Consider the following 25,734-nt stretch of genomic DNA (forward strand, 5'->3'; position numbering starts at 1 on the left):
ATGGGCACAGCACAGTACTACTACTCCTATCCTGTATATATAGGCACATCACAGTACTACTCCTCCTATCCTGTATATAAGGGCACAGCACAGTACTACTACTCCTATCCTGTATATATATGGACACAGCACAGTACTACTACTCCTATCCTGTATATATAGGCACATCACAGTACTACTACTCCTATCCTGTATATAAGGGCACAGCACAGTACTACTACTCCTATCCTGTATATATATGGACACAGCACAGTACTACTACTCCTATCCTGTATATATGGGCACAGCACAGTACTACTACTCCTATCCTGTATATATGGGCACAGCACAATACTACTACTCCTATCCTGTATATATGGGCACAGCACAGTACTACTACTCCTATCCTGTATATATATATGGACACAGCACAGTACTACTACTCCTATCCTGCATATATGGACACAGCACAGTACTACTACTCCTATCCTGTATATATGGGCACACCACAGTACTACTACTCCTATCCTGTATATATGGGTACAGCACAGTACTACTACTCCTATCATGTATATATGGGCACAGCACAGTACTACTACTCCTATCCTGTATATATGGGCAGAGTACTACTACTCCTATCTTGTATATATGGGCACAGCACAGTACTACTACTCCTATCCTGTATATATAGGCACATCACAGTACTACTCCTCCTATCCTGTATATATGGGCACAGCACAGTACTACTACTCCTATCCTGTATATATATGGACACAGCACAGTACTACTACTCCTATCCTGTATATATGGGCACAGCACAATACTACTACTCCTATCCTGTATATATGGGCACAGCACAGTACTACTACTCCTATCCTGTATATATATGGACACAGCACAGTACTACTACTCCTATCCTGCATATATGGGCACAGCACAGTACTACTACTCCTATCCTGTATATATGGGCACAGCACAGTACTACTACTCCTATCCTGTATATATGGGTACAGCACAGTACTACTACTCCTATCATGTATATATGGGCACAGCACAGTACTACTACTCCTATCCTGTATATATGGGCACAGCACAGTACTACTACGCATATCATGTATGTATGAGCACAGTACTACTACTCCTATCCTGTATATATGGGTACAGCACAGTACTACTACTCCTATCCTGTATATATGGGTACAGCACAGTACTACTGCTCCTATCCTGTATATATGGGTAAAGCACAGTACTACTACTCCTATCCTGTATATATGGGCACAGCACAGTACTACTGCTCCTATCCTGTATATATGGGCACAGCACAGTACTACTGCTCCTATCCTGTATATATGGGTACAGCACAGCACTACTACTCCTATCCTGTATATATGGGTACAGCACAGCACTACTACTCCTATTCTGTAATGTGTACAGTATATTGGTCCTGCTCCCTGGTGTGAGTGATGTTCCGCGTTACGGATGGTCCATGTGGACGTCTTACAGATGAGTGATGTTTGTTTTTCTCGGTTCCCCATTATCCATAGTGAGAAAACAGAGTTATTATTGTGTTGTTGCCTTTCATGTAATTGAATTAAACTGCCTAATTGCCGACGTTATCCTGGAATTTATTTAACATTCTCATTAGCGGAGGCAGCTGCTGCCCGTGATCCCGCTGCAAACATGGAGAAAACAGGGAAAATGCCCCTAAAAATAGAGCAGGAAGGAAGAAAATGCCAAGTGTTACCTGGAAATTACTGGATGACCTCATATGTGCAAAGACATAGCAGAGCTGAAGGGGCACCAAGAAAACATAGCAGAGCTGAAGGGGCACCAAGAAAACATAGCAGAGCTGAAGGGGCACCAAGAAGACATAGCAGAGCTGAAGGGGCACCAAGAAGACATAGCTGAGCGGAATGGGTGCCAAGAAGACATAGCAAAGCTGAATAGCTGACAAGAAGACATAGCAGGGCTAAAGGCGCACCAATAAAACATAGCAGAGCTGAATGGGTCCCAAGAAGACATAGCAGAGCTGAATGGGTGCCAAGAAAACATTGCTACGCTGAATGGGTGCCAAGAAGACATAGCAGAGCTGAATGGGTGCCAAGAAGACATAGCAGTGCTGAATAGCTGACAAGAAGACATAGCAGAGCTGAATGGGTTCTAAGAAGACATAACAGAGCTGAATGGGTGCCAAAAAGACATAGCAGAGCTGAATGGGTTCTAAGAAGACATAGCAGAGCTGAATGGGTGCCAAGAAGACATAGCAGAGCTGAATGGGTTCTAAGAAGACATAACAGAGCTGAATGTGTGACAAGAAGACATAGCAGAGCTGAATGGGTTCTAAGAAGACATAGCAGAGCTGAATAGCTGACAAGAAGACATAGCAGAGCTGAATGGGTTTCAAGATGGAATAGCAGAGCTTAATGAGTTCTAAGAAGACATAGCAGAAACATAGCAGAGTGGAATGGCTGACAAGAAGACTGAGCTACACTTACTATATCTAATGTCTATCTATTTTATATGTATATATCTATCTCATATTTTTAGATTTATTTTTTTTTGTCTGTCTCATATATCCTCCCTCTTGTCTGTCCTGCGGGTGGAGTGTATCCAGTCCATGCACCAGTATTCACATGAATGGAGCGGAGCTGTGATACCAGGGACAGCGCGTGGAGGTAACAATGTTTCTGGAACAAATCCTCCATGTTTCTCTAATCTCATAAATCCCTGTCACTATTGGGTATAAACCTTTACAATAGATGTCATTGTATCCAGAGCCTCATACAATGGTGTAGAGCTGCAGGTTGTCACAATCCTGGTGGGATGTGGTGACGGCTTCACTGAGTGTAAATCAATATAATCCTTCCAGGAACACAGAGGAGATTAGGGTTAATGATCTCTGATGACATTATGTCCCCACAGTCTGAACTGTGTGCAAACAGGGAGGGTGTAACTATCACTCTCTAACCGGAAACCACCATATACTAATGGTCAGTCCAATGGAAAAGCAATGGGGGAAGCAGCTGTCACCATAGACTGGCGCCAGTGTAATGTATTGTCCCTGGAGACAGGTGTAATCAGACCTTTGTGTATGTTGTTAACAGTAGCAGGAGGACTGTGACAGGTATTGTCCCTGGAGAAATGTGTCATCAGACCTATGTGTTATGTGTTAACTTATGTGTTGTTACTCGAGTATAAGCCGTCCTGAGTATAAGCCGAGTTACTTGAAGAGAACCTGTCACCAGCCGGACGCCTGTTAAACCCCTAAACATACCTTTTATGGTGTAGTAAATGGTGTCCGGGCATGTCCTTATAACACTGGTGTGCCGGCCGCATGCTGAATCCAAGTCATCTACTAGTCAGGGGGGCGGGGCTTCGGGGTCGACTAGTCAAGCGTGCACCCAGCCTCCAGCCAGGTGCGCCTTCAAAACTCCCCCTACATTCCTCATTTCAGCCGATTCTGGCCCTGCCTCTAGCGCCTCCCCATCCTCTGGGATCTCGTCTGAAATCTCGGACATATGCAGTGCGTTTAGTATCTCCTCTCTGGCCCTGAGTGTATCCGAGGGAGAAACGTGCACAGCACATGCGCCGCAAGCCACCGAGTAGTTGATAGAGGGCCGGGCTGCCTAGTGCACGTACACGTAAAGGGGGCTAAATGGCCGGCAATCAATTTCGCTGTAGCTTCACAGATGGTTGCACTGTGCAGCATGGGGGAAGTGCTGAGGGAGTAGAGGTGGAGGAGAAACAGTATAACAGTCTGTGAATCTGTTGTGTGGAAGAGCCCTGGCAACACCCCTCAGAGCCCTACTGGCTCATTAGCATAATTATGAAAGTGGATTTTAGATGGAAGGAGGCCATAGATAACAAATATAAGAAGATACCACAGTCCCGGTGCCTGGATCCAGGAGTAATGTCCCTGGTTTATCAGGATGGATTTTAATGGTAGATTTCCTTTAATAGAAAAACTAAAAATCTCTTAAAGGAAATCCATGATTTGAAATGTTTTCTTCAACTTGTAGATTTCTCCTTTATACAGTACTGATGTATAAAGTATCTTTGGACCTTATTACTGCTGTATCAGGGGCCAGTGACAGTTCTTGCTTTGATGCAGATAACTGTGCTCCTGATGCTGCCCCCCTTCTTACTACAGGTGGTGCCGCCTGAGGCAAGACGCTCATCTAGCCTCATAGCTGGTGCACCCCTGGCTGCTATCAATGTTTTATATCAATTTTAAAACCCACCTATAAATATGCAAGGGTTAAGAATCAATGCTCTGTGTCCTGGATAAGTATTCAATACTATTTTTATGCTTTTTATCTGTTGTCTCTTATTGCATGATCGCTGGATTGGTTTTCTATTTCAATTTGTACTTTTATTTGTAGCTTTTTAGCATTCATTGTTGTTGCGGGGAATATGAGTAGAGCCTTCGCTCCTATTGTATCATCTGGCCATATATTTGCTCTGTAATGTCCTATTTTATTGGTATATGTCCCCCATGATTTGTACAGCGCTGTGGAATATGATAGTGCTATATAACAAAATATTCATTATTATTATCCTGTGTGTACACTGGCCCTTTAAGAGCCAACCAATGCACATATGTGCACTCTATGGGGGAACTGGAAATGCACCTGTATTTATAATTCAGAAGAGCCCCCCCCCCCCCATATGTTTCTCCTGGTGACCCTGACTATGACACCGAACCTCACATTTATGGGTTGTCTCCAATCCAATATATTATTTATGTAGGAAATGTAACTAGCAGACACATTCACTGTGCCAAGATCAGAGGAGAGCCTTCACCCACACAGGTAAGTGACCCTGACCCCATCCTGCCCTCTGACCTCTTATTTCATGTCCAAGCACCTCTGTGGTTCATGTTGCTGGAGGGTCTACACATATTATACTTACAGATGGTGACTATGACACTTATTGCTTTGTCATCAATTCTTTAACCTTTAAAGGAAATCTACCACCAAAATCCATCCAGATAAACCAGGGACATTACTCCTAGATCCAGGCACCGGGACTGTGGTATCGTCTTATATTTGCTATCCATGGCTTCATTACTTCTAAAATCAACTTTTCAAATTATGCAAATAAGCCAGAAGGGCTCTAGGGGTGTTACCAGAGCCGTTCCATGCAGTAGCTTCACAGATTGTTGCACTGTGCAGTATGGGGGGAAGTGCTGAGGAAGCAGAGGGGGAGGGGAAACAGTCTGAATCTGTTGTGCGGAAGAGCCCTGGCAACACCCCTCAGAGCCCTTCTGACTCATTATTATGATTTTAAAAGTTGATTTTAGAAGGAAGGAGGCCATGGATAACAGATATAAGAAGATTACGACAGTCCTGGTGCCTGGATCCAAGAGTAATGTCCCTGGTTTATCAGGATGGATTCTGCTGGTAGATTTCCTTTAATAGAAAAATAAAAATCTCTTAAAATAAACCAACCCATGATTTGAAAAGTTTTTTCGTCAACTCGTAGATTTTTCATTTATACAGTAGTGATGTATCTTTGGACCTTATTACTGCAGTATCAGGGGTCAGAAAAGAAGTAGACAAAGAAGATGATCGTTACAGAGGCTTCACACTTTCTATAGAATGGGGTTGACAGTTACTAACAATATTTTTGTAGGTAACTGGCTTAAAGGGGTTTTCCCATGAAAGAACATTCTCAAATTGCAATCCCCTAGTGATGTTAACACAATAAAGATCATTTTTAACTCTTTACTTTACAGTTTACTGCTATAGTAACTAGTGTTATTTCTGTTTTAGCTCCTATCACTCCCTAGGCTGGTCAGTGCAAATTCCAGAGTGTGGGCGGGGCCTCTCTACATTGGGGCTCATTTACTAAGGGTACGCAAACCGCTTTTTCCGTTTAGTGCCGCATTTAACTGGGGTTTTTGGCGCACGCGATCGGATTTTGGCGCAATCGCGCCAACTTTCATGCGACACAAATCGGGGGGCGCGGCTGGCGGACAACCTGACTGATTCGGACTAAGTGCGGGATTTAACTTTCAAATTGTGTCACAAACCCAAGCACTTACATGCACCGGGAAGAAGAAGGTTAACTCCGGCGGACCTCAGCGGGGGAAGCGACACATGCAGGAAAATGGACGCACGATGTTAGTGAATCGGGGCAGCTCCGAATCCTTGTCAGACAACGCAGCTCAGGGATTGTGACGGGACGGGTAAGTACCCTTTTACTAAGGGTATTGCACGGCTTGAGCAGGTATTTAACAGGTGTCTGTGCTGGAATTGTGATGCACGCAAACATTTTTGGCGCAGCTGTGCCGGCTTCCATGCGAAACAAATCGGGGGTCGTGCTGTTGGAAGATCCGACCGATTCGGATTGAGCGTGGGATTTAACTTTCAAATTGTGTTGCAAGGCAATGCACTTACATGCACCAGGAAGAAGAAGGGAAGCTCCGGCGGACCAGAGCAGGGAAGCGACACATGCAGGATATCGGGCGCATGAATCATGGCAGCTGTGCATTATACATGGACGATGCACTTTTGGTGAACTATGTGGACGTGTAAGTAAATGTGCCCCTTTATGATCCATCAAGTTCTGTGAGCTGACAATGTGGTTTATATACTCTTTCATTTAGCTTCTGAACATTGTACTAGTATCTGACACATAGGGGCAGATTTACTTACCCGGTCCAGTCGCGATCCAGCGGCGGGTTCTCCGACGCTGATTCGGGTTCTGCCGGGATTCACTAAGGTCCGTGCGCCGATATTCACCAGGTGTTGCTGCTGCGCGGAGGTCCGCCGAAGTTCACCTGCTTTTCTCTGGTGTATGTGAGTGCTTGATCTTGCGACACAAATGGCTTTTTAAATTCTGCGGTTTTTCTGAATCCTTCGGGTTATCCGGTGACCACGCCCCCCCGATTTCTGTCGCGCGAAAGTCGGCGCGATTGTGCCAAAAATCAATCGCGTGCGCCACAATCCTGTGAACTACAGCGCAAAGAGGAAATATTCGGGAAAAACCCGACGGATTCGCGGCTGCGGACCCTTAGTAAATGTGCCCCATTGAGATGAGACAGATCAGAGATGATGAGATCCATTAGATGCCTATTGCACATAATGACACAGTCAGCCCTGTTACGTCTCTGTTATTTCACAACACACTAGATCTGCTGTGCCTCCCCAGATAAACAACTTATTTTTATGTAACTTGTAGTTCACCTCTGGCTGCTGCAGTCAGCAAACTCCGCCCTGAACTGCAGGGGGCGGAGCTACAGTGCAGAGAAAGTCAGAACCGCACCACCCCAAGTCAGAAGTTACAGGGTCGTGTATAGGGGCAACTGAAATTGTGTACACCAGGACTGATAGAGACAGGTTGGGATTATATCTGTGAAATGCTGCATTTTTGTTAATAACAGTGAATTAGAGAATGTGATATTTTGTTATCCTGAGTATGTTTAAGAAAGGTCTTCATGGGCGGAATACCCCTTTAAAGGTTGTATGACATCAATGTTTCCTAATGGGAGTTACATGTGACCCTACCACCAGCCATGGCAAAAATACTTGTGACATTTAAGGGGTATATTCAAAGCCTGAGGCATTCAATATTTATAATATTTTTTATAATAAGTTTTTTTCCTAATTTTCTCTAGTCCAACACCAGGAATATTATTTATGACAATAAGTGGAATTATCTCATCAACTTCTATCAACAACATCGTGCATACAAGTAACATGTACAGAGGACCTGTTTCCGGCTCACGCACTGGTGTTTTCTCGCCTCCGGCATCAGATACAATTTTAATTAGTTGTCAGCAATTTAATTAATTTCATTCCAGTGATAAGAATTATAATGTTATTAATATTTGTTATTAAAAGAAAAAGAAGAGATTGAATAAACATCACTCCCAGGAGAGCGCAGCAGAGAACGATACAAGGCGCTTCTGTCTCCTCAAAATCACGGGTTTTGTAGCGAATATAAGAACAGCAAGTCAAATGCAATATTTGTGTAAAAAACTACTAAAATATTTAAAGGAAACCTACCACTTGTAGTGGCAGGTTTCCGATGGCAATACCGGGCACCAGCTCAGGGTGAGCTGGTGCCGGAGCTTATTCTAGTTAGTGTTTTAAACCGCGGTATCGCGGTTTAAAACACTTTTTAAACTTTATAGCCGGCGCAGGCAGGTACGCGCTCGGCGCTTACCGTGCACGCGGCTACATAGGAAGTGAATGAGAGCCGCGCGCATGGTAAGCGCCGAGCGCGTACCTGCCTGAGCCGGCTATAAAGTTTAAAAAGTGTTTTAAACCGCGATACCGCGGTTTAAAACACTAACTAAAATAAGCTCCGGCACCAGCTCACCCTGAGCTGGTGCCCGGTATTGCCATCGGAAACCTGCCACTACAAGTGGTAGGTTTCCTTTAAAGTCTTACACAACAGCACCGGGTACAACATGTTACACCAGTAAAGAGCACTGAAGTAACAGCAGCACCCGGTATAACAGGTTACACCGGCGCCGGGTATAACAGGTTACACCAATACCGAGTATAACAGGTTACACCGGCGCCGGGTATAACAGGTTACACCAATACCGAGTATAACAGGTTACACCGGCGCCGGGTATAACAGGTTACACCAATACCGAGTATAACAGGTTACACCGGCGCCGGGTATAACAGGTTACACCAATACCGAGTATAACAGGTTACACCGGCGCCGGGTATAACAGGTTACACCAATACCGAGTATAACAGGTTACACCGGCGCCGGGTATAACAGGTTACACCAATACCGAGTATAACAGGTCACACCGGCGCCGGGTATAACAGGTTACACCAATACCGAGTATAACAGGTCACACCGGCGCCGGGTATAACAGGTTACACCAATACCGAGTATAACAGGTTACACCGGCGCCGGGTATAACAGGTTACACCAATACCGAGTATAACAGGTTACACCAATACCGAGTATAACAGGTTACACCGGCGCCGAATATAACAGGGTATACCTGCAGCGAGTATAACAGGTTACACTGAGCATTACTGCAGCAGGGGGTAAGTTACTTGGATGGGACTCTTGTCTCTTCAAAAAGAGTTGGAGAATTTGGATCAGCTCACTGCAAAGTGCAAGCTCTTCTGGCTCTCTATGTATTTAAGTGCTGGTACCGAGTATAACAGGTTACACCAGCGCCGAATATAACAGGGTATACCTGCAGCGGGTATAACAGGTTACACTGAGCATTACTGCAGCAGGGGGTAAGTTACTTGGATGGGACTCTTGTCTCTTCAAAAAGAGTTGGAGAATTTGGATCAGCTCACTGCAAAGTGCAAGCTCTTCTGGTTCTCTATGTATTTAAGTGCTGGTGCTTTATATACATTTAGCTCAATGATTCCAGAACAGTTCACATTTTTTCCTACTTTATTTGACCATTCAGGAATGATAAATTTGGCATCAATATGCTAATTAGGCCATCTCTTGTCACAAGGACAGCCCTGGTTGGGATCAGACAACCCGACACCGACCATCTGACTCTATAAAGTCTAATTAACCTATCGGGTGCCAAAACTAACCTCACTGTTTGCTGGGGAACTGGGGGGGAGAGAAACAATTCTGCACATCATCTTAGAAAAGTACAATTCATAGCTATTCCGAGCATCTCCTGAACTCGTCTCACAGAACAATCACATCTCATCGTGCCGCCGGCTGCTCCACTTCTACAAATTTAAGGTCACCTCTAAATAGAGGAACCGGGGGGCAAAGCAGCACAATGAAGGATACAAAAGAAAGAATTACCATAACATCACCATCCAATATGTTTTATTTCTATATTTTCTAAAAAATTTAAGAGTTTTAAAGGAAAGGGTCAAAACCTAGAAAAAAAAGCGTACGGCTGTGATGTCCTATCTTTTCCCTGTGTATGGAGCGGTACAGTACTGCACGTGTGCGGCACCGTATCGCTCCATGCGCCTATTGCCCAGATGTCCATGTGAATGCGGCCTTACAGTCACTAAATTTTTCACATTCGCTCTCTGTGACTCAGGGAATGTCAAAGACTCGGTTTTGAGCCAAAATTTTTACCCCGCGTTTTGCAAAATCCACTTATTACCCACCATATACAGGAGCCATTGTCTGCTGCTGCTCTGGCAGTTGGATGCTGAGCCGTGATTGGTTGCTGTTCTGCCACAGGTCATTAATATGAGCTCTGAGCTGTGATTGGTTACTATAGGAAATGAGTATAAGACAGTAAGATGGATAGAGGCAGACAGGCTGTGACAGGGACTGACTGATAGACAGGCTGTGACAGGGACTGACTGATAGACAGTCTGTGACAGGGACTGAATGACAGACAGTGACAGGGACTGATACTGTATAGGTAAGAGCAGTTATTGTTTAACCTGAGCAAAGCAGGGAGCTACAGCTACTCTAATATATAAAGCTATGTGTGTGTGTGTGTATATGTCCGCTAAAGGATAATACACTGTTGTGTTTACAATCACCAAATTTTGCACATCTGCTCCCTGTGACTCCCATTGCCTTTTTACTTTATCTTTCATCCAGGACTGTGCCCAGTGATCAGACTCTAATGTAATTGAGCCCTCTGAGAGACTGACAGTCACTACACTGTAAGGAAAACGTTTATCGATATACTGTACATGCTATGCCTTTCCCTTTCAGGTCAAAAGGACTTTCATTTAATGTCATGAAGACTACCATGCATATCATGCCTTTCTTTTTCAGGAAAAGGATATTGCTATATCCGCTATTCAAAGTATCCATCCTATGTGTAACGTTATGTAACATTTTACAAGCTATTTACCCATTGAGCTGATTAAGGCCAATGAGAAATTTGCACTTTTATAGTAATCAATACTATTTATCAGTTTGCATTAACCATTTGATAGGCTTTGCAACCAGGTTGGAAAAGACTGTTTCCGATCATCTATTTATTTGTATTTCTACTAAATCCTGACCGCAGGCTTATGCCTAAAATCAGAGCTTTGTGGCCTTTGTAAACTGGGGGCCTTTAGGGGAAAGGGGGTGTCTAAACAGTTTAACCACACACTATATGCACTGCACATGGCCTTAGCACTTCACCCAAACTGCACTTTATTTTGCGCCCCTACAGGTTGTGGCGTGTGTAGACCACCTGGAGGCTGTGTATTATTGGCCAGCTCCAGCCCATATACTCTACCGGTCCATAGCCGAGCCGTGGGGGCTATGCAACACCACTGCCAATGCATAGACAAGGTGGTAGTTGCGAATAGCTCCCTCTCCATGTTAGGGAGACTGATCACCTCTATAAGAGGTCTCTAAGTACTGGAGAACTTTGTAACAGCAGCCATAGCCACTGCCTGGTAAGGCAAGAGTTACCAATGCCAAATGTTATTGTCCAATGATATATCTTGTGATATTGTAAAGCAAGCTGGAAGATGATTGGAGGGTGCTACCCCCTGACCAAGGGAGTATATAAACCCCTGATGGGCGGGAGCACATGGTCTTGGATTCTGGTTAGTAGATAGAAAAGCAGGTCCAGTGTACAGGTCCTGCAGAGGAAGAAGAGGTACCCCAGTCCGCTGCCTGATACCTTAGGGCAAGTCAGGAGATTTAAGCCCCAGAGCAGAGGTTCACCATCTGGACTCGGTTCCATCTCTACCAGCCCAGCCGGAAGCCACTACCAGGCTGTGAACAACCTTCCTGCGGACCAACTATCTCCCACCAGCTCCCCAGCTTGCTGAATCTACTGCTACCGTTTGGCTGTTGCCTGCTGTTTAAAGTTGAATAAAGAACTAGGATTTGCACAACGTTGCCTCCATGTAATCCCTGGATATGGCTGTTACCATCACGGGCTCCCCATCCATCACCCAGGGACTTATCTTACAGACACTCAGGGGTTGCCCCAGGGACAAACCATTGCATCAGCCTCTTCCTCCATACTTCTTGCACACACCACCTGCTGGAGACCTGCCAGGCTGTAGGACAGCCCTCCGGTCCCCATACCAAGTACCGTGACATCAGCCCGACCTAGGCCGCAACCGCCAGCCACTACGGTATTCTGGGCAACGGTTGCCTCCAGGCCCCAAGAAAAGGCTAGGCCCCGGTGGGGGATATTGCTGAGAGATAGATAGATATGAGATAGATAAATGCATGATAGATAGATATGAGATAGATAGATAGATAGATATGAGATAGATAGATAGATAGATAGATAGATAGATATGAGATAGATAGATAGATAGATATGAGATAGATAGATAGATATGAGATAGATAGATAGATAGATAGATAGATAGATAGATAGATAGATAGGAGATAGATAGATAGATAGATAGATAGATAGGAGATAGATAGATAGATAGATAGATAGATAGATAGATAGGAGATGAATAGATAGATGATAGATGACAAAGTGCCTCCAAGCAAAGATGCAGCACTCCAAAATAATCCCTAAACCTGGGGGGTTTATTCCATGATGATGTCTCAGTCCTTTACACTGGAGCCTCACTCAATCTAATACGTGTGAAGTTTATCTATTATATCCCCACATCCAATACAGGGTCAAGAAGGACGACTTAAGTACAAGTACAATAAGTACAAGGATAAGTACAATCAATAGATAAAGAGGAAAATAAATAAATCATAAATAATTCATATAGAGAAAATTGAAGATCCTACATGAATGTACAGGATATATTAATGATTGATTTACCCTAAATAATTCTCGCATATTCCTGGGGGTGATAGATTGAGCATTGTATAATAGGTAAACAATCCCAGGAAGATCTCATTACTATACAATATGTTCTAGACATTCCATGGATTACCATAATAATGCATCCCGGCTTCTTCTATCTGTCTGCATGTAGATGTATTGTTAAATTACCTATTATTCTATATCATGTAAGGGGAGGAATAGATGGATCTTTTTTCTTATAAGATGTAGGGGGAGGGGCAGATGTATTTTTCTGTTATGGGTTATTCTTTACCATGTATGGCAGGGGATAGATGTGCAGAATTGTTCCATTATCTTTTGTTCTATATCATGTAGTGGGGTAAATGTATTGTTCCATTATCTATTATCCTGTATCATAGAAGGGGATAGATGTATTGTCCTATTATTTATTATCTTATATCATGTATGGAAGGGGGTAGATATATTGTTACACTATCTACCATTCTATAACATGTATGGAAGGGGGTAGATATATTGTTACACTATCTACCATTCTATAACATGTATGGGAGGGGGTAGATGTATTGATACATTATCTATTATTCTATATCATGTTTTGGAGTATGGGAAGGGGTAGATGTATTGTTCCATTATCTATTATCCTGTAACATGTATGGGAAGGGGTAGATGTATTGTTACACTATCTACCATTCTATAACATGTATGGGAAGGGGTAGATGTACAGTATTGTTCCATCAGGAATGTAGATGTATTGTTACATTATCTATTATTCAATATGATGTATTGGAGTATGGGAGGGGGTAGATGTATTGTTACACTATCTATTGTTCTATGTCTTGTCTGTACACAACTCATCCGCCAAGGCCACTACTTTTATACATGTATATCACACACATTTGATACTTTGTACAGAATTGGGAAATATTAAGATTGCTGGAGGACGTGAACGCTGTGGAACTGATAAAAAATGTGATTAGTTTACCAGTTGAATTGTTTGTGATTCTGTATTTATAAGCATTCAGTAGTGTTCAGGATAACCAATAAAATTTGGTGGGTGGTTTGTGTGGCTATGGTCCCCCTAGAAGACTTGGGTCCAGTCTACCCACCCCACCACCTATTATAATCCACTTTTGACTGTCTGTGCCCAATATTGTGTTTTCTTCCCCCCTTGTGCCCTTACACTGCTCTAGCCCTTTCTTCTCCCTGCCACCTACTCCCCAGGGATACTAAGTCATTAATACGCCAAGTTCTGAGATTTGAAGGGTCAATGAGCCCATCTAATATATCCCCGACCAATAACTGCACAACCAAAGTGATAAGGGGCATCCTCCCTCGCAGAGGTGTCTGTTCTGTGGCTCTGGCTATGTTGTATGACTCTGACCTGTGATGCTTTTATGCCAATTCTACCTGACAACCCCAGTTTGATCTAAATCTGCCCTGACCTTGGCCTATTCTTGGCCTATTCTCTGTGTATCTCTCCTGACCTGCCTGGGAAAGAAGCGACCTGCACTCAGGAGTATTGTGGTACAGTGGATCCACAACTCACTGTCCATCATGGATGGGGAGGTGACTTTAGTCACCTTGGATGTGCAAAGATTGCACAGATCAACATTGAAAACTGCCAAACTGACCCCTTTAAAGTGCAACTCCAAACTTTTCCTTTTCACAAATCAATAGCTCTGGTCGAATAGTACAACTTTGTTGATCATCTTGATTACCTATGTCCAGCAGTTTCTTTGCTATCCTCTTCCTTTTAGGCTGAGTCACCAGGCAGACCCAGGCAGACCCAGGCTTGTTCACACAAAGGATACAGGAACAGTGATGCTTTGTGTGTAACTTGCAGAAGAGCTTTGTCTGAGCAGATCTTTGGATCCATTAGCCTCCTGCAAACAAAACTGATGTACAAAATCTTACCTGTAACTGTTCAGTCCATTAATTTCAGTCGGTGATTCTACAGAACTTGCTCTGTCTCTCTCTCTGCACCTGAAGCTGTGTCATACACTCCTCTGCAGCCCCTTTCACAGCCTTCTGCTCTCCAGATACAATTTACACAGCAGGGAAGCTGTTAACCCTTATTACTTATATAGCACGGGCTATACACTTCATGTTACTATTTCACTGCTAGTTTCAACTACTTATTACACGCCCAGTGCTCCTCCAAAGCAGTTGGGCTAGTCATTATATATATGTGTATGTATACACTATGAGTCTTAGAATTCATACTAAATTGCATAATGAAAGAACACAAGGCATCATGGGAACTGTGGGAATCCTAAATTTGACTCAACTTCAGGGCAAAGACAGGAGGAAGTTAGTCTCTGCCCACTTTACTGATGCTAAGGAAGATTCTTGACAAGTAGCATCAGAAAAGAAAATGCCATAACTCTGGAAGTAAAAGGGGAAGAGGCACAATATGGGCATCATTCTGTTTGTTTTACATATGACAATTTGGTCATTTACTGCATAGGGTGAACATAGGTCACCTAATTGTATACTGATCTTCCTGCTGTGGGAGAGGCAGATAGAGCTGCTTCTGTCAATTCAGTACACAGAGTTTACATTTAAAAATCATAAAAAAAATTTATATTAAAGAGGTATTGGATGATTTCATTACGTCTTTATACTGTATCAGATGATGTTTCTGGCAGTGTTGGCGCAGGGATCATTACTTCATCTGTGCACCTCGTTATTGTATTTTACCTGTCATGCATATGAAGGCTCCTTATGTTTTACTTATCGCGTCGTTTTACTTAAAAATCAATTAATGTCTCATCTAACGCCCTGATTAATGATAGGCTCAGACGGGTTACAATGAACATCTGTGATGGTTGGTTGACAATTCAATCAGGGGAGATCCAGGAGCGGGATATTTATGACATTACAGATTATAATCGAAAATGTAATCATCACTGAAGGCGTCAGGACATAGCAGAAGACATGACATGGATGATCTAGAAAGATATTCAGTATAACAAGTATAATTCTAGGACATTTTAATGGACAAAGATTCATTGCACTGAAGCAGGGCCAATGATAGTCCAGACTTATACTCTCAGGAGCAAGATTAAGCTAAGTTCAGGGGGAGTAACAGTCCATGGAGGGGGGGGGGGAGGTTATCCGGTTTTCAGTGCACCGTGCACCAGTCATGATACTTTTCCCCTGTGACACATGATATACCTCATACACTAAGAGGTTCCAGCCTTGTGCGCCCAAAATATTTCTCCGTGTCGACTTGGCCTCCACCACTTGAGAGATTGTAGGGGCCTCCAGCAGATCTGCAGGACCAGCCTGTAGAACCTGCAGCAGCAGGACCTAATACAGACAGTGGTTACTGTCCGCTCCGTTCTGCTACAGAGGAGAAAAAGCAGCAGCTGTTGGTAAGATACAATAATTATCTTCCCTCTGTCTTGGAGGAGAGATAATTATTGTGTAAAGTAGGTAGCAGTGATTTTACCTCCTACTAGTACTAGAGTGTCGACAACATGTAGGAGCTGGACGGATAGGAGGAGGGGTAAAGAAATCAACCTTAATCAACAATAGACATTGATTGCATACATCAAGTGTAACCCCCGCCAATTAAGCGACCTTCAGTGGTGCCCATCATACCAGTAACACATGCCACCCCCTATTCCTATGCCCTGACAGAGCCTGAATACTCTGCTTTCCCCTTGCCCCCGCTGTAATCACCTGGATACCCCACCTGTTACATTTCCTATAAATTTATTATAACTGAAATTTATATTTTATTCAGGCACTGGAATTACAAATAGTTGTAATCGCAGTTCTGGACCTGTCCTTATGTAGTAATCCTGGTTCTGATCCTGTATCTATGTAGTAAAAATGATGTTTGTGATATGGTGTAGTAATGTAAGGTGGGAAACTAATACTCGGGTTGTAGGGGTGCAGGGGTTTGTGCAGCTCTGTAGTTTTTCAATCAAGAGCCTCCACCAACTTTAATCCAGTCCTTCTACTACTCCTGTCTTGCACTGCACCATACTCTTTCTCTTATCCTGTATATATGGGCACAGCACAGTACTACTACTCCTATCCTGTTTGTATGGGCACAGCACAGTACTGCTACTCCTATCCTGTTTGTATGGGCACAGCACAGTACTACTACTCCTATCCTGTTTGTATGGGCACAGCACAGTACTACTACTCCTATCCTGTATATATGGACACAGCAGAGTACTACTACTCCTATCCTGTATATATGGACACAGCACAGTACTACTACTCCTATCCTGTATATATGGGCACAGCACAGTACTACTACTCCTATCCTGTTTGTATGGGCACAGCACAGTGCTACTACTCCTATCCTGTATATATGGACACAGCACAGTACTACTACTCCTATCCTGTATATATGGGCACAGCACAGTACTACTACTCCTATCCTGTATATATGGACACAGCACAGTACTACTACTCCTATCCTGTATATATGGAAACAGCACAGTACTACTACTCCTATCCTTTATATATGAGCACAGCAGAGTACTACTACTCCTATCCTGTATGTATGGGCACAGCACAGTACTACTACTCCCATCCTGTATATATGGGCACTGCACAGTACTACTACTCCTATCCTGTATATATGGGCACAGCACAGTACTACTACTCCTATGCTGTATATATGGACACCGCACAGTACTTCTACTCCTATGCTGTATATATGGGCACAGCACAGTACTACTACTCCTATCCTGTATATATGGGCACAGCACAGTACTACTCCTCCTATCCTGTATATATGGGCACAGCACAGTACTACTACTCCTATCCTGTATATATGGGCACAGCACAGTACTACTACTCCTATCCTGTATATATGGACACAGCACAGTACTACTACTTCTATCCTGTATATATGGGCACAGCACAGTACTACTACTCCTATCCTGTATATATGGGCACAGTACTACTACTCCTATCCTGTATGCATGGGCACAGCACAGTACTACTACTCCTATCCTGTATATATGGGCACAGCACAGTACTACTACTCCTATCCTGTATATATGAACACCGCACAGTACTACTACTCCTATCCTGTATATATGGGCACAGCACAGTACTACTACTCCTATCCTGTATATATGGGCACAGCACAGTACTACTACTCCTATCCTGTATATATGGGCACAGCACAGTACTACTACTCCTATCCTGTATATATGGGCAGAGCACAGTACTACTACTCCTATCCTGTATATATGGGCATAGCACAGTACTACTACTCCTATGCTGTATATATGGACACCGCACAGTACTACTACTCCTATGCTGTATATATGGGCACAGCACAGTACTACTACTCCTATCCTGTATATATGGGCACAGCACAGTACTACTACTCCTATCCTGTATATATGGGCACAGTACTACTACTCCTATCCTGTATACATGGGCACAGCACAGTACTACTACTCCTATCCTGTATATATGGGCACAGCGCAGTACTGCTACTCCTATCCTGTATATATGGGCACAGCACAGTACTACTACTCCTATCCTGTATATATGGGAACAGCACAGTACTACTACTCCTATCCTGTATATATGGGCACAGCACAGTACTACTACTTCTAACCTATATATATGGGCACATCACAGTACTACTACTCCTATCCTGTATATATGGGCACAGCACAGTACTACTACTCCTATCCTGTATATATGGGCACAGCACAGTACTACTACTCCTATCCTGTATATATGGGCACAGCACAGTACTACTACTCCTATCCTGTATATATGGGCACAGCACAGTACTACTCCTCCTATCCTGTATATATGGGCACAGCACAGTACTACTACTCCTATCCTGTATATATGGACACAGCACAGTACTACTACTCCTATCCTGTATATATGGACACAGCACAGTACTACTACTTCTATCCTGTATATATGGGCACAGCACAGTACTACTACTCCTATCCTGTATATATGGGCACAGTACTACTACTCCTATCCTGTATGCATGGGCACAGCACAGTACTACTACTCCTATCCTGTATATATGGGCACAGCACAGTACTACTACTCCTATCCTGTATATATGGACACCGCACAGTACTACTACTCCTATCCTGTATATATGGGCACAGCACAGTACTACTACTCCTATCCTGTATATATGGGCACAGCACAGTACTACTACTCCTATCCTGTATATATGGGCACAGCACAGTACTACTACTCCTATCCTGTATATATGGGCAGAGCACAGTACTACTACTCCTATCCTGTATATATGGGCATAGCACAGTACTACTACTCCTATGCTGTATATATGGTAACCGCACAGTACTACTACTCCTATGCTGTATATATGGGCACAGCACAGTACTACTACTCCTATCCTGTATATATGGGCACAGCACAGTACTACTACTCCTATCCTGTATATATGGGCACAGTACTACTACTCCTATCCTGTATACATGGGCACAGCACAGTACTACTACTCCTATCCTGTATATATGGGCACAGCGCAGTACTGCTACTCCTATCCTGTATATATGGGCACAGCACAGTACTACTACTCCTATCCTGTATATATGGGCACAGTACTACTACTCCTATCCTGTATACATGGGCACAGCACAGTACTACTACTCCTATCCTGTATATATGGGCACAGCGCAGTACTGCTACTCCTATCCTGTATATATGGACACAGCACAGTACTACTACTCCTATCCTGTATATATGGGCACAGCACAGTACTACTACTCCTATCCTGTATATATGGGCACAGCACAGTACTACTACTCCTATCCTGTATATATGGGCACAGCACAGTACTACTACTCCTATCCTGTATATATGGGAACAGCACAGTACTACTACTCCTATCCTGTATATATGGGCACAGCACAGTACTACTACTTCTAACCTATATATATGGGCACAGCACAGTACTACTACTCCTATCCTGTATATATGGGCACAGCACAGTACTACTACTTCTAACCTATATATATGGGCACAGCACAGTACTACTACTCCTATCCTGTATATATGGGCACAGCACAGTACTACTACTCCTATCCTGTATATATGGGCACAGCACAGTACTACTCCTATCCTGTATATATGGGCACAGCACAGTACTACTACTCCTATCCTGTATACGCCAGGACATCATTATTATTATATACTGCCTTTCCAGTGATGGTTGGGGGTCACTTGTGTATCTGTGGATATTTGATGGTGTCACACAGCATCTATATAACTATGATGTTACATATATATATATATATATTCTCTTCCTGTGGATTTTCGGGATTAGTAGCTTTCCTCCCCCTCCTTTCTATAACTCTTGATTCATTATGAGTTGTCATTAGACGTAACAAGGACCTCAGATTTGTTTCATTTCCCATGTTCGCAGCCTGTGAAGCCGGAGTGAACCCGCGGCGCTTAATATACCACATACTACACGCGTTTCATACATCTTAATGTTTAGCGGAGGTCAGAGAGGTTCTGTATAATGTATGTATATCCTTCCAAGGTAAAAGCAGAGATTCACATGAAGATTACTAATCACCCCATCTAATCCCTTGTCAGGAATACATTCACTCTGCGGCTGCATACGGCGGAGCGGCGGGGATTATTCCACAAATATTAATGAACAGGATCATCCATGTGTCATTACATTTTAAATCTTCTCAAAGTTCAGCTCTAGATTCGTTACTTCCTGTCGGCCATTTTGTTGTGGCCCACATAAGTCAAAAATTGGGACACATTAATTTCCAGTGAAAAATCCATTCCAATTCCATAAAACCGCCATCTCGCCTGTTACATTGTATTTCCCCGCAGATAATTATATCTCAGTACGGAATCGTTTTTCTGATCTAATCCTTCCTGACCCATCTCCGCTCCATCGCTCTTCTGTGCACTCGACAGTGGAGACTCTTCCCTTTCGGAGCCATAATACCCTATAATCTACACGTCTGCCTTTGTATTGTCACGCCGCTATTACTGATTCCATTATGGTTGCTCCTTCTTCTGTAAACTCGAGAGTCGTTGTAATGTTCCCCTTTGTGTTTTCATGATACACATGAAATATTACCCGCACTGTGGATCCGCCGTCTCTGTATTTTAGCACTTACGGAAAATGAGATTATTTATTAAAGTTAGAGGAGACTATAGAAGAGTGGAAATGGTCAAATCACTTGAAATCACAGTAAAAACTAGGAGTGTAATGGAGACACCTCCCTCTAGATTTTTTAGTTCCTTTGCATTTAGAGATTTGCTTTCTTCGTAACAACTTTGAGCAAATGGAACAAACGTTTTTATGTTTTCAGACTACAATATAAAATATATTTTACAATACATCTCAGTGGGGTTTATTTACTAAGGCTCCGCGGACTGCATTTTCTTCGGGTTTCCAGATGATTTACGTGTTGCGCCGCATTTAACAGGGGTTTTTGGCGCTCGCAATGGGATTTTGGCGCATCAGCGTTGGCTTTCATGCGACACAAATCGGGGGGCGGGCCGACGGACGGTCCAACGGATTCAGACAACGAGCGGGATTTAACATTGCAAATTGTGTCGCAAGACATGCACTCACATATACACCAGTAAGAAGAAGGTGAACTCCGGTGGAGCTGAGCAGGCAAGCGACAGATACAGGATCTTGGGCGCACAATGTTGGTGAACTTTATCTTCCAGTGGGGCAGATTTATTTACACGGTCCTGTCGCGATCCCACAGTGTGTTGTCTGCCGAAGATTCGGGCCTGCCGCGATTCACTAAGATTGTGCACCCGAGTTCCTGCATCTGTCGCTTCTGCGCTGAGGTCTGCCGTAGTTTACCTTTTTCCTCCCGATGCATGTGAGTGCGTGTCTTTCGACACAATTCTAAAAGGCTAAATCCCGCGCGTTGTCCAAATACATCGGGCTGTCCGACGGCACACCCTCTGATTTGTGTCGCGTGCCCCGATCGTGTGCGCCAAAATCCCGAGGCAATTCGGCACAAAACAGAAATCGTTGTGAAACCCGTTGAAAATGTGCTCCGCGGACCCTTAGTAAATGAGCCCCAATAAGCGCTTATTAATAGCACATTATAATATGGGCGTTTCAGTTGGAGCTTGGGGGTGAAAGTTTAAAGAGACCCATGGACCCCCTAACCGCCAACCATGTTTGATACTGCAGAAAATGGGGGTCTTTAACTCTGCAATCCTCATAGTGCTCATCCTCATCAGTCCTCAGCACACATGTATACAAGAACCCTTCCAGGACCTTTGAGGGTCCTCCAAAGGTATAGACGTATTACTAGACTGGTGGCCAGACCTAAAGTTTCCGTTTGGGTTTAGGGTTTAGGCACCTCCCGCTCAAACCGGACATAATGCTAGAGTGTTTGCCAAAAAGCCAATCTGGCAAATTGATGCCCTTAGAAGCTTTCCATGGAGGTTGGAGGTTTCTGACCCTGACTCCATGTATGACTCCATCTATGATCCTTGTCCATATTCTCCAGATCTATTGGGATGACACTGGTCTGACCTCAAAAATTCCAATCAACGTGTCCTGACCAGGGGCGTAACTAGGAGAGGCAGGACTTCATAGCAGACTTCTGAAGGGGACCCGCCTTCCCTCTTAAAAAATATTCATATTTGTATATCACACACAGTATATACACATCACATATACATACAGACATACAGTACCATATACACCCATTCATCATATACACAGACATACAGCATATACACATCACATATACACTCATATATAAAGCATATATATATATCACACATACACACATGCATACCGTAACATATACAGCCATTCAGCATATACACATCACATATATACAACACACATACCGTATATACACACACATACAGTATATACACACCCAATAACCCAGATGCTGGGGCCCCCTGACACTGTGGGCCCCATAGCAGTCACTTTGGCTGCTGTCCCTATAGTTACATCCCTGGTCTTGACCCTTTTGGTCTATACATCGTCTTTATTATACTGTAACTTCGCATATTCAGACCTTTGCTTTAAAAAATTTCTTCTTGGCAACTCAACAACATCTCCAGATCTGTCCTGATCAGCCGCTATCTACACTAGGACTAATCCCATATCCATGAATTTGAGTAGGTGTTGTAGTATGGAGAGCAGATGGAGGATAGGAGTGGTGGTGGTGCCATAACGGAACATACACATGGCGAACTATGTCCGAACACCGTAGTCAGACGAATAGTAGACAGGATTGTATCACCTGCTGATAATAACCCTCCACTGGAGGACTGGGTATAACACATACAAGAGATATGAGATCAGGACTTTTCTCTGATCCGTGTGTCCGAGACCTCGTTCCGGCAGATAATAGTAATATTTTGCAATACAGAAACATCCCACCGCGTCGCCAGTAAAATATCAGAATCATTTCTCCAATTTAACTTAACGTACATATAGAAAAAAATAAAATTCCTACCAATTACTCCACATGACTGGTTCCCAGTAAATCGAAGGTCTCTGCGCCGCCGCGGCTGGGCTTCCGCTTCTCGCTTGTATATTATATGCTTATGTCGCTTCCCTGCAGCTTCTTTATTATGTAAAGGTTCAATGAAATAATCTCCGTGGGGAAGACGGAAAAATCCAGCCTGAAAAATATATACACAACATGAGACATGCAAATTATCTGCCGAAACAACGGGAAAAGAAAAAAAAACATGTATTGTAACACTTACAACAGCGCTCGGAGGGTTACTATCACCGAGTAGTTATGTATGTCAAAAAGAAACAACGCACCCATGGAGAAGCGTCGGATCGCTGCAAAACTCATCATGAAGTCATGTCTTCAGATATGGAAATCCTTAAAGGGAACCTGTCACTGGGTTTTATCCCCTTAAAACTCCCAGCCCCCCTCAGATACGGTCCAAAATGTCTTATCTAGTATTCTCTCTATAATGTGAAATCTCCCCTAAAGTCAGGCAAATATGACTCTCCTCACCTCATTTGGACATGAGATGAGTCAACTTTAGAGGTTGCAGGGGAAGTGTCATTTCAGAGTCCGCAATCTTCTGTTATGTAGCGCCTAGAAACCGGCTTCTTGTGTCATATTAAAGATAGGGATCTGATCTTTAAAATCACATCAGGCTTATGGCTTTGTGAGCTAAATCTGCACCTGGTCCAGGGAAGGTGCAGAGGGAAGATTTCTTTTCCGGAAAACTGGAATTATTTCACATGCTTTGAATGTTTAAAAGTTTGTTCATAAAACTGTTGGGCATTGAAAGTTATGGCTGTTTTTTTAAAAAAAAATTTTTATAAATGTTTGCAGTCACATTTTATTGAAGGTTATTGGTTACTTCTGTTAACTCATGCATTTTCGCATCACAACAGTTGAGAAATGCAGATTTGCCTAATTACATTGATGTCAATATGGAGTTTACAAAACGCATGCATTAACGCAATGTTTACACATTGTTAACACATGTGTTTATTAATTTTAACATGGGGGTTAACCTCTTGCTAACAGATGCATTTTGTAAATACAATGGGGCACATTTACTTACCTGGTCCTGTCGCGATCCCGCGGTGCATTGTCCGAAGAGGATTTGGGTCCGGCGCGATTCACTAAGGTCGTGCATACAATTTCCTGAATGTGTCGCTGCCACGCCGGGGTCCGCCGGAGTTCACCTTCTTCTTCCTGGTGCATGTGAGTACTGATCTTGCGATACATTTAGTTTTTTTAAATTCCGCGGGTTGTCCAACGCCCCGCTCCCCCCCCGATTTATTTTGCATGCAAGCCGGCGCCGATGCGCCACAATCCGATTGCGTGCGTTAAAAACCCGAGGCAATTCAGGGCAAAATGGAAATATTCGGGAAGCCCGATGGAATCGCGGTCCGTGGACCCTTAGTAAATGAGCCACAATGTACACAGCAATGTAATAAGGCAAATCTCCTCTTCACGTGGCTTGTGTCCAGGTTCATTTGAACCATTTGCAACAAAAAGTTTTTAAACAGTCAAAAGTGGGCTAACTTGCCTCACAAGAAAGACAGGATCATACATGAGGCAGAAAAAGACCTGCCATAAGAGGTAGAAATGGCGGCATTTTAAGGAGGGGGCCATTATGAGCGGGGGCTGTGGAATACGTGGAAGTGGGCTACAGAAAGTGGCAAAGAAAGGAGGTTATTATAAGTGTGTGGAGGGGCTTTCAAATAGGGGGGCGCTATTTATTTGCTTCACCATGGGTCTCATAATATATCGGGTCCATAGAGACTTATTGTACAGTTAGGGGGTGACTATGGGATCGGAAGCAAATAAAGGAGGTGTAATTATACAGTGCAGATGGCCAAAAAAAGTGGGGCCATTGTATAGTGTGGGAACCCCAGAAAGGGGGTATTGTACAATTTAAAGGTCACAGAAAGGGGGAGGAGTATTGTACAGTGTGGTGGGGGTCACTAAGTGTGGGGGTCTTTGGTCTTGGAGTATTCGCATCATATAGTCTTGGAGTATTATATTGTGTGAGCACACTATCGGGGGAGGGGTTTGTTTTTCCAGTAGTTGGGGGGTCGGAGGGGTAGGGAGGAGCGGTTGCCATTAGAGTGAAAACATATTTGAATGTGAAAACTTGCAAAATATTTTCACAGTAAGAATATTTTCTTCTCCTCCTTTGAGATTCTTCATAAACTTTTCATTTCGCGAATGTTTTTTCATGTTATGTATCAGAAGCGGCAACGAAAGAAAATGCAGCAATTAGGATGTTTCGTGGCTGCTTTTCCCATGGATTTCCCTTCTGGACTAATCAATACGACTCGTCTTGTGATGATTGTAAATATTCAAAGGCGATTTTCTCACTTGGCTTCTGCTCAAACATGACCGGAATATGGAAGGGTTCAAACATAAGCTTAAGAACTAAAGGAGAGTCAATAAGTCGGATTTCAATGCCCCCCTCGCCTCCCGCCCCCCAAATGGCATCCGATAAATTCATGTGTTTTTATGTAAATTTAGTTGAGAGCAAGGAATGTGTAAAATAAAGGATACAAGTTCAAAGAAATGTTGTTCCACAAATGTTCTATTGCTGACATAAAGTAGATCTTATTAAAGGAGGTCTACAAGACGCTA

At 43.4% G+C, this 25,734-nt stretch overlaps 1 protein-coding gene across 1 annotated transcript in view; it reads right to left on the minus strand.

Moving 5' to 3' along the window:
• The window catches only part of ADAMTS12 (ADAM metallopeptidase with thrombospondin type 1 motif 12), a 348,163-nt gene that overhangs the window by 161,295 nt on the left and 161,134 nt on the right, over window positions 1-25,734 (minus strand). The window contains exon 3 of the mRNA XM_072134459.1: window positions 23,101-23,269. Coding sequence (XP_071990560.1) covers window positions 23,101-23,269 — 169 coding nt within the window. The remainder of the gene's footprint in view (window positions 1-23,100; window positions 23,270-25,734) is intronic.

This window comes from Engystomops pustulosus, chromosome 1 (genome assembly GCF_040894005.1).
Source record: "Engystomops pustulosus chromosome 1, aEngPut4.maternal, whole genome shotgun sequence".
NCBI lineage: Eukaryota > Metazoa > Chordata > Amphibia > Anura > Leptodactylidae > Engystomops > Engystomops pustulosus.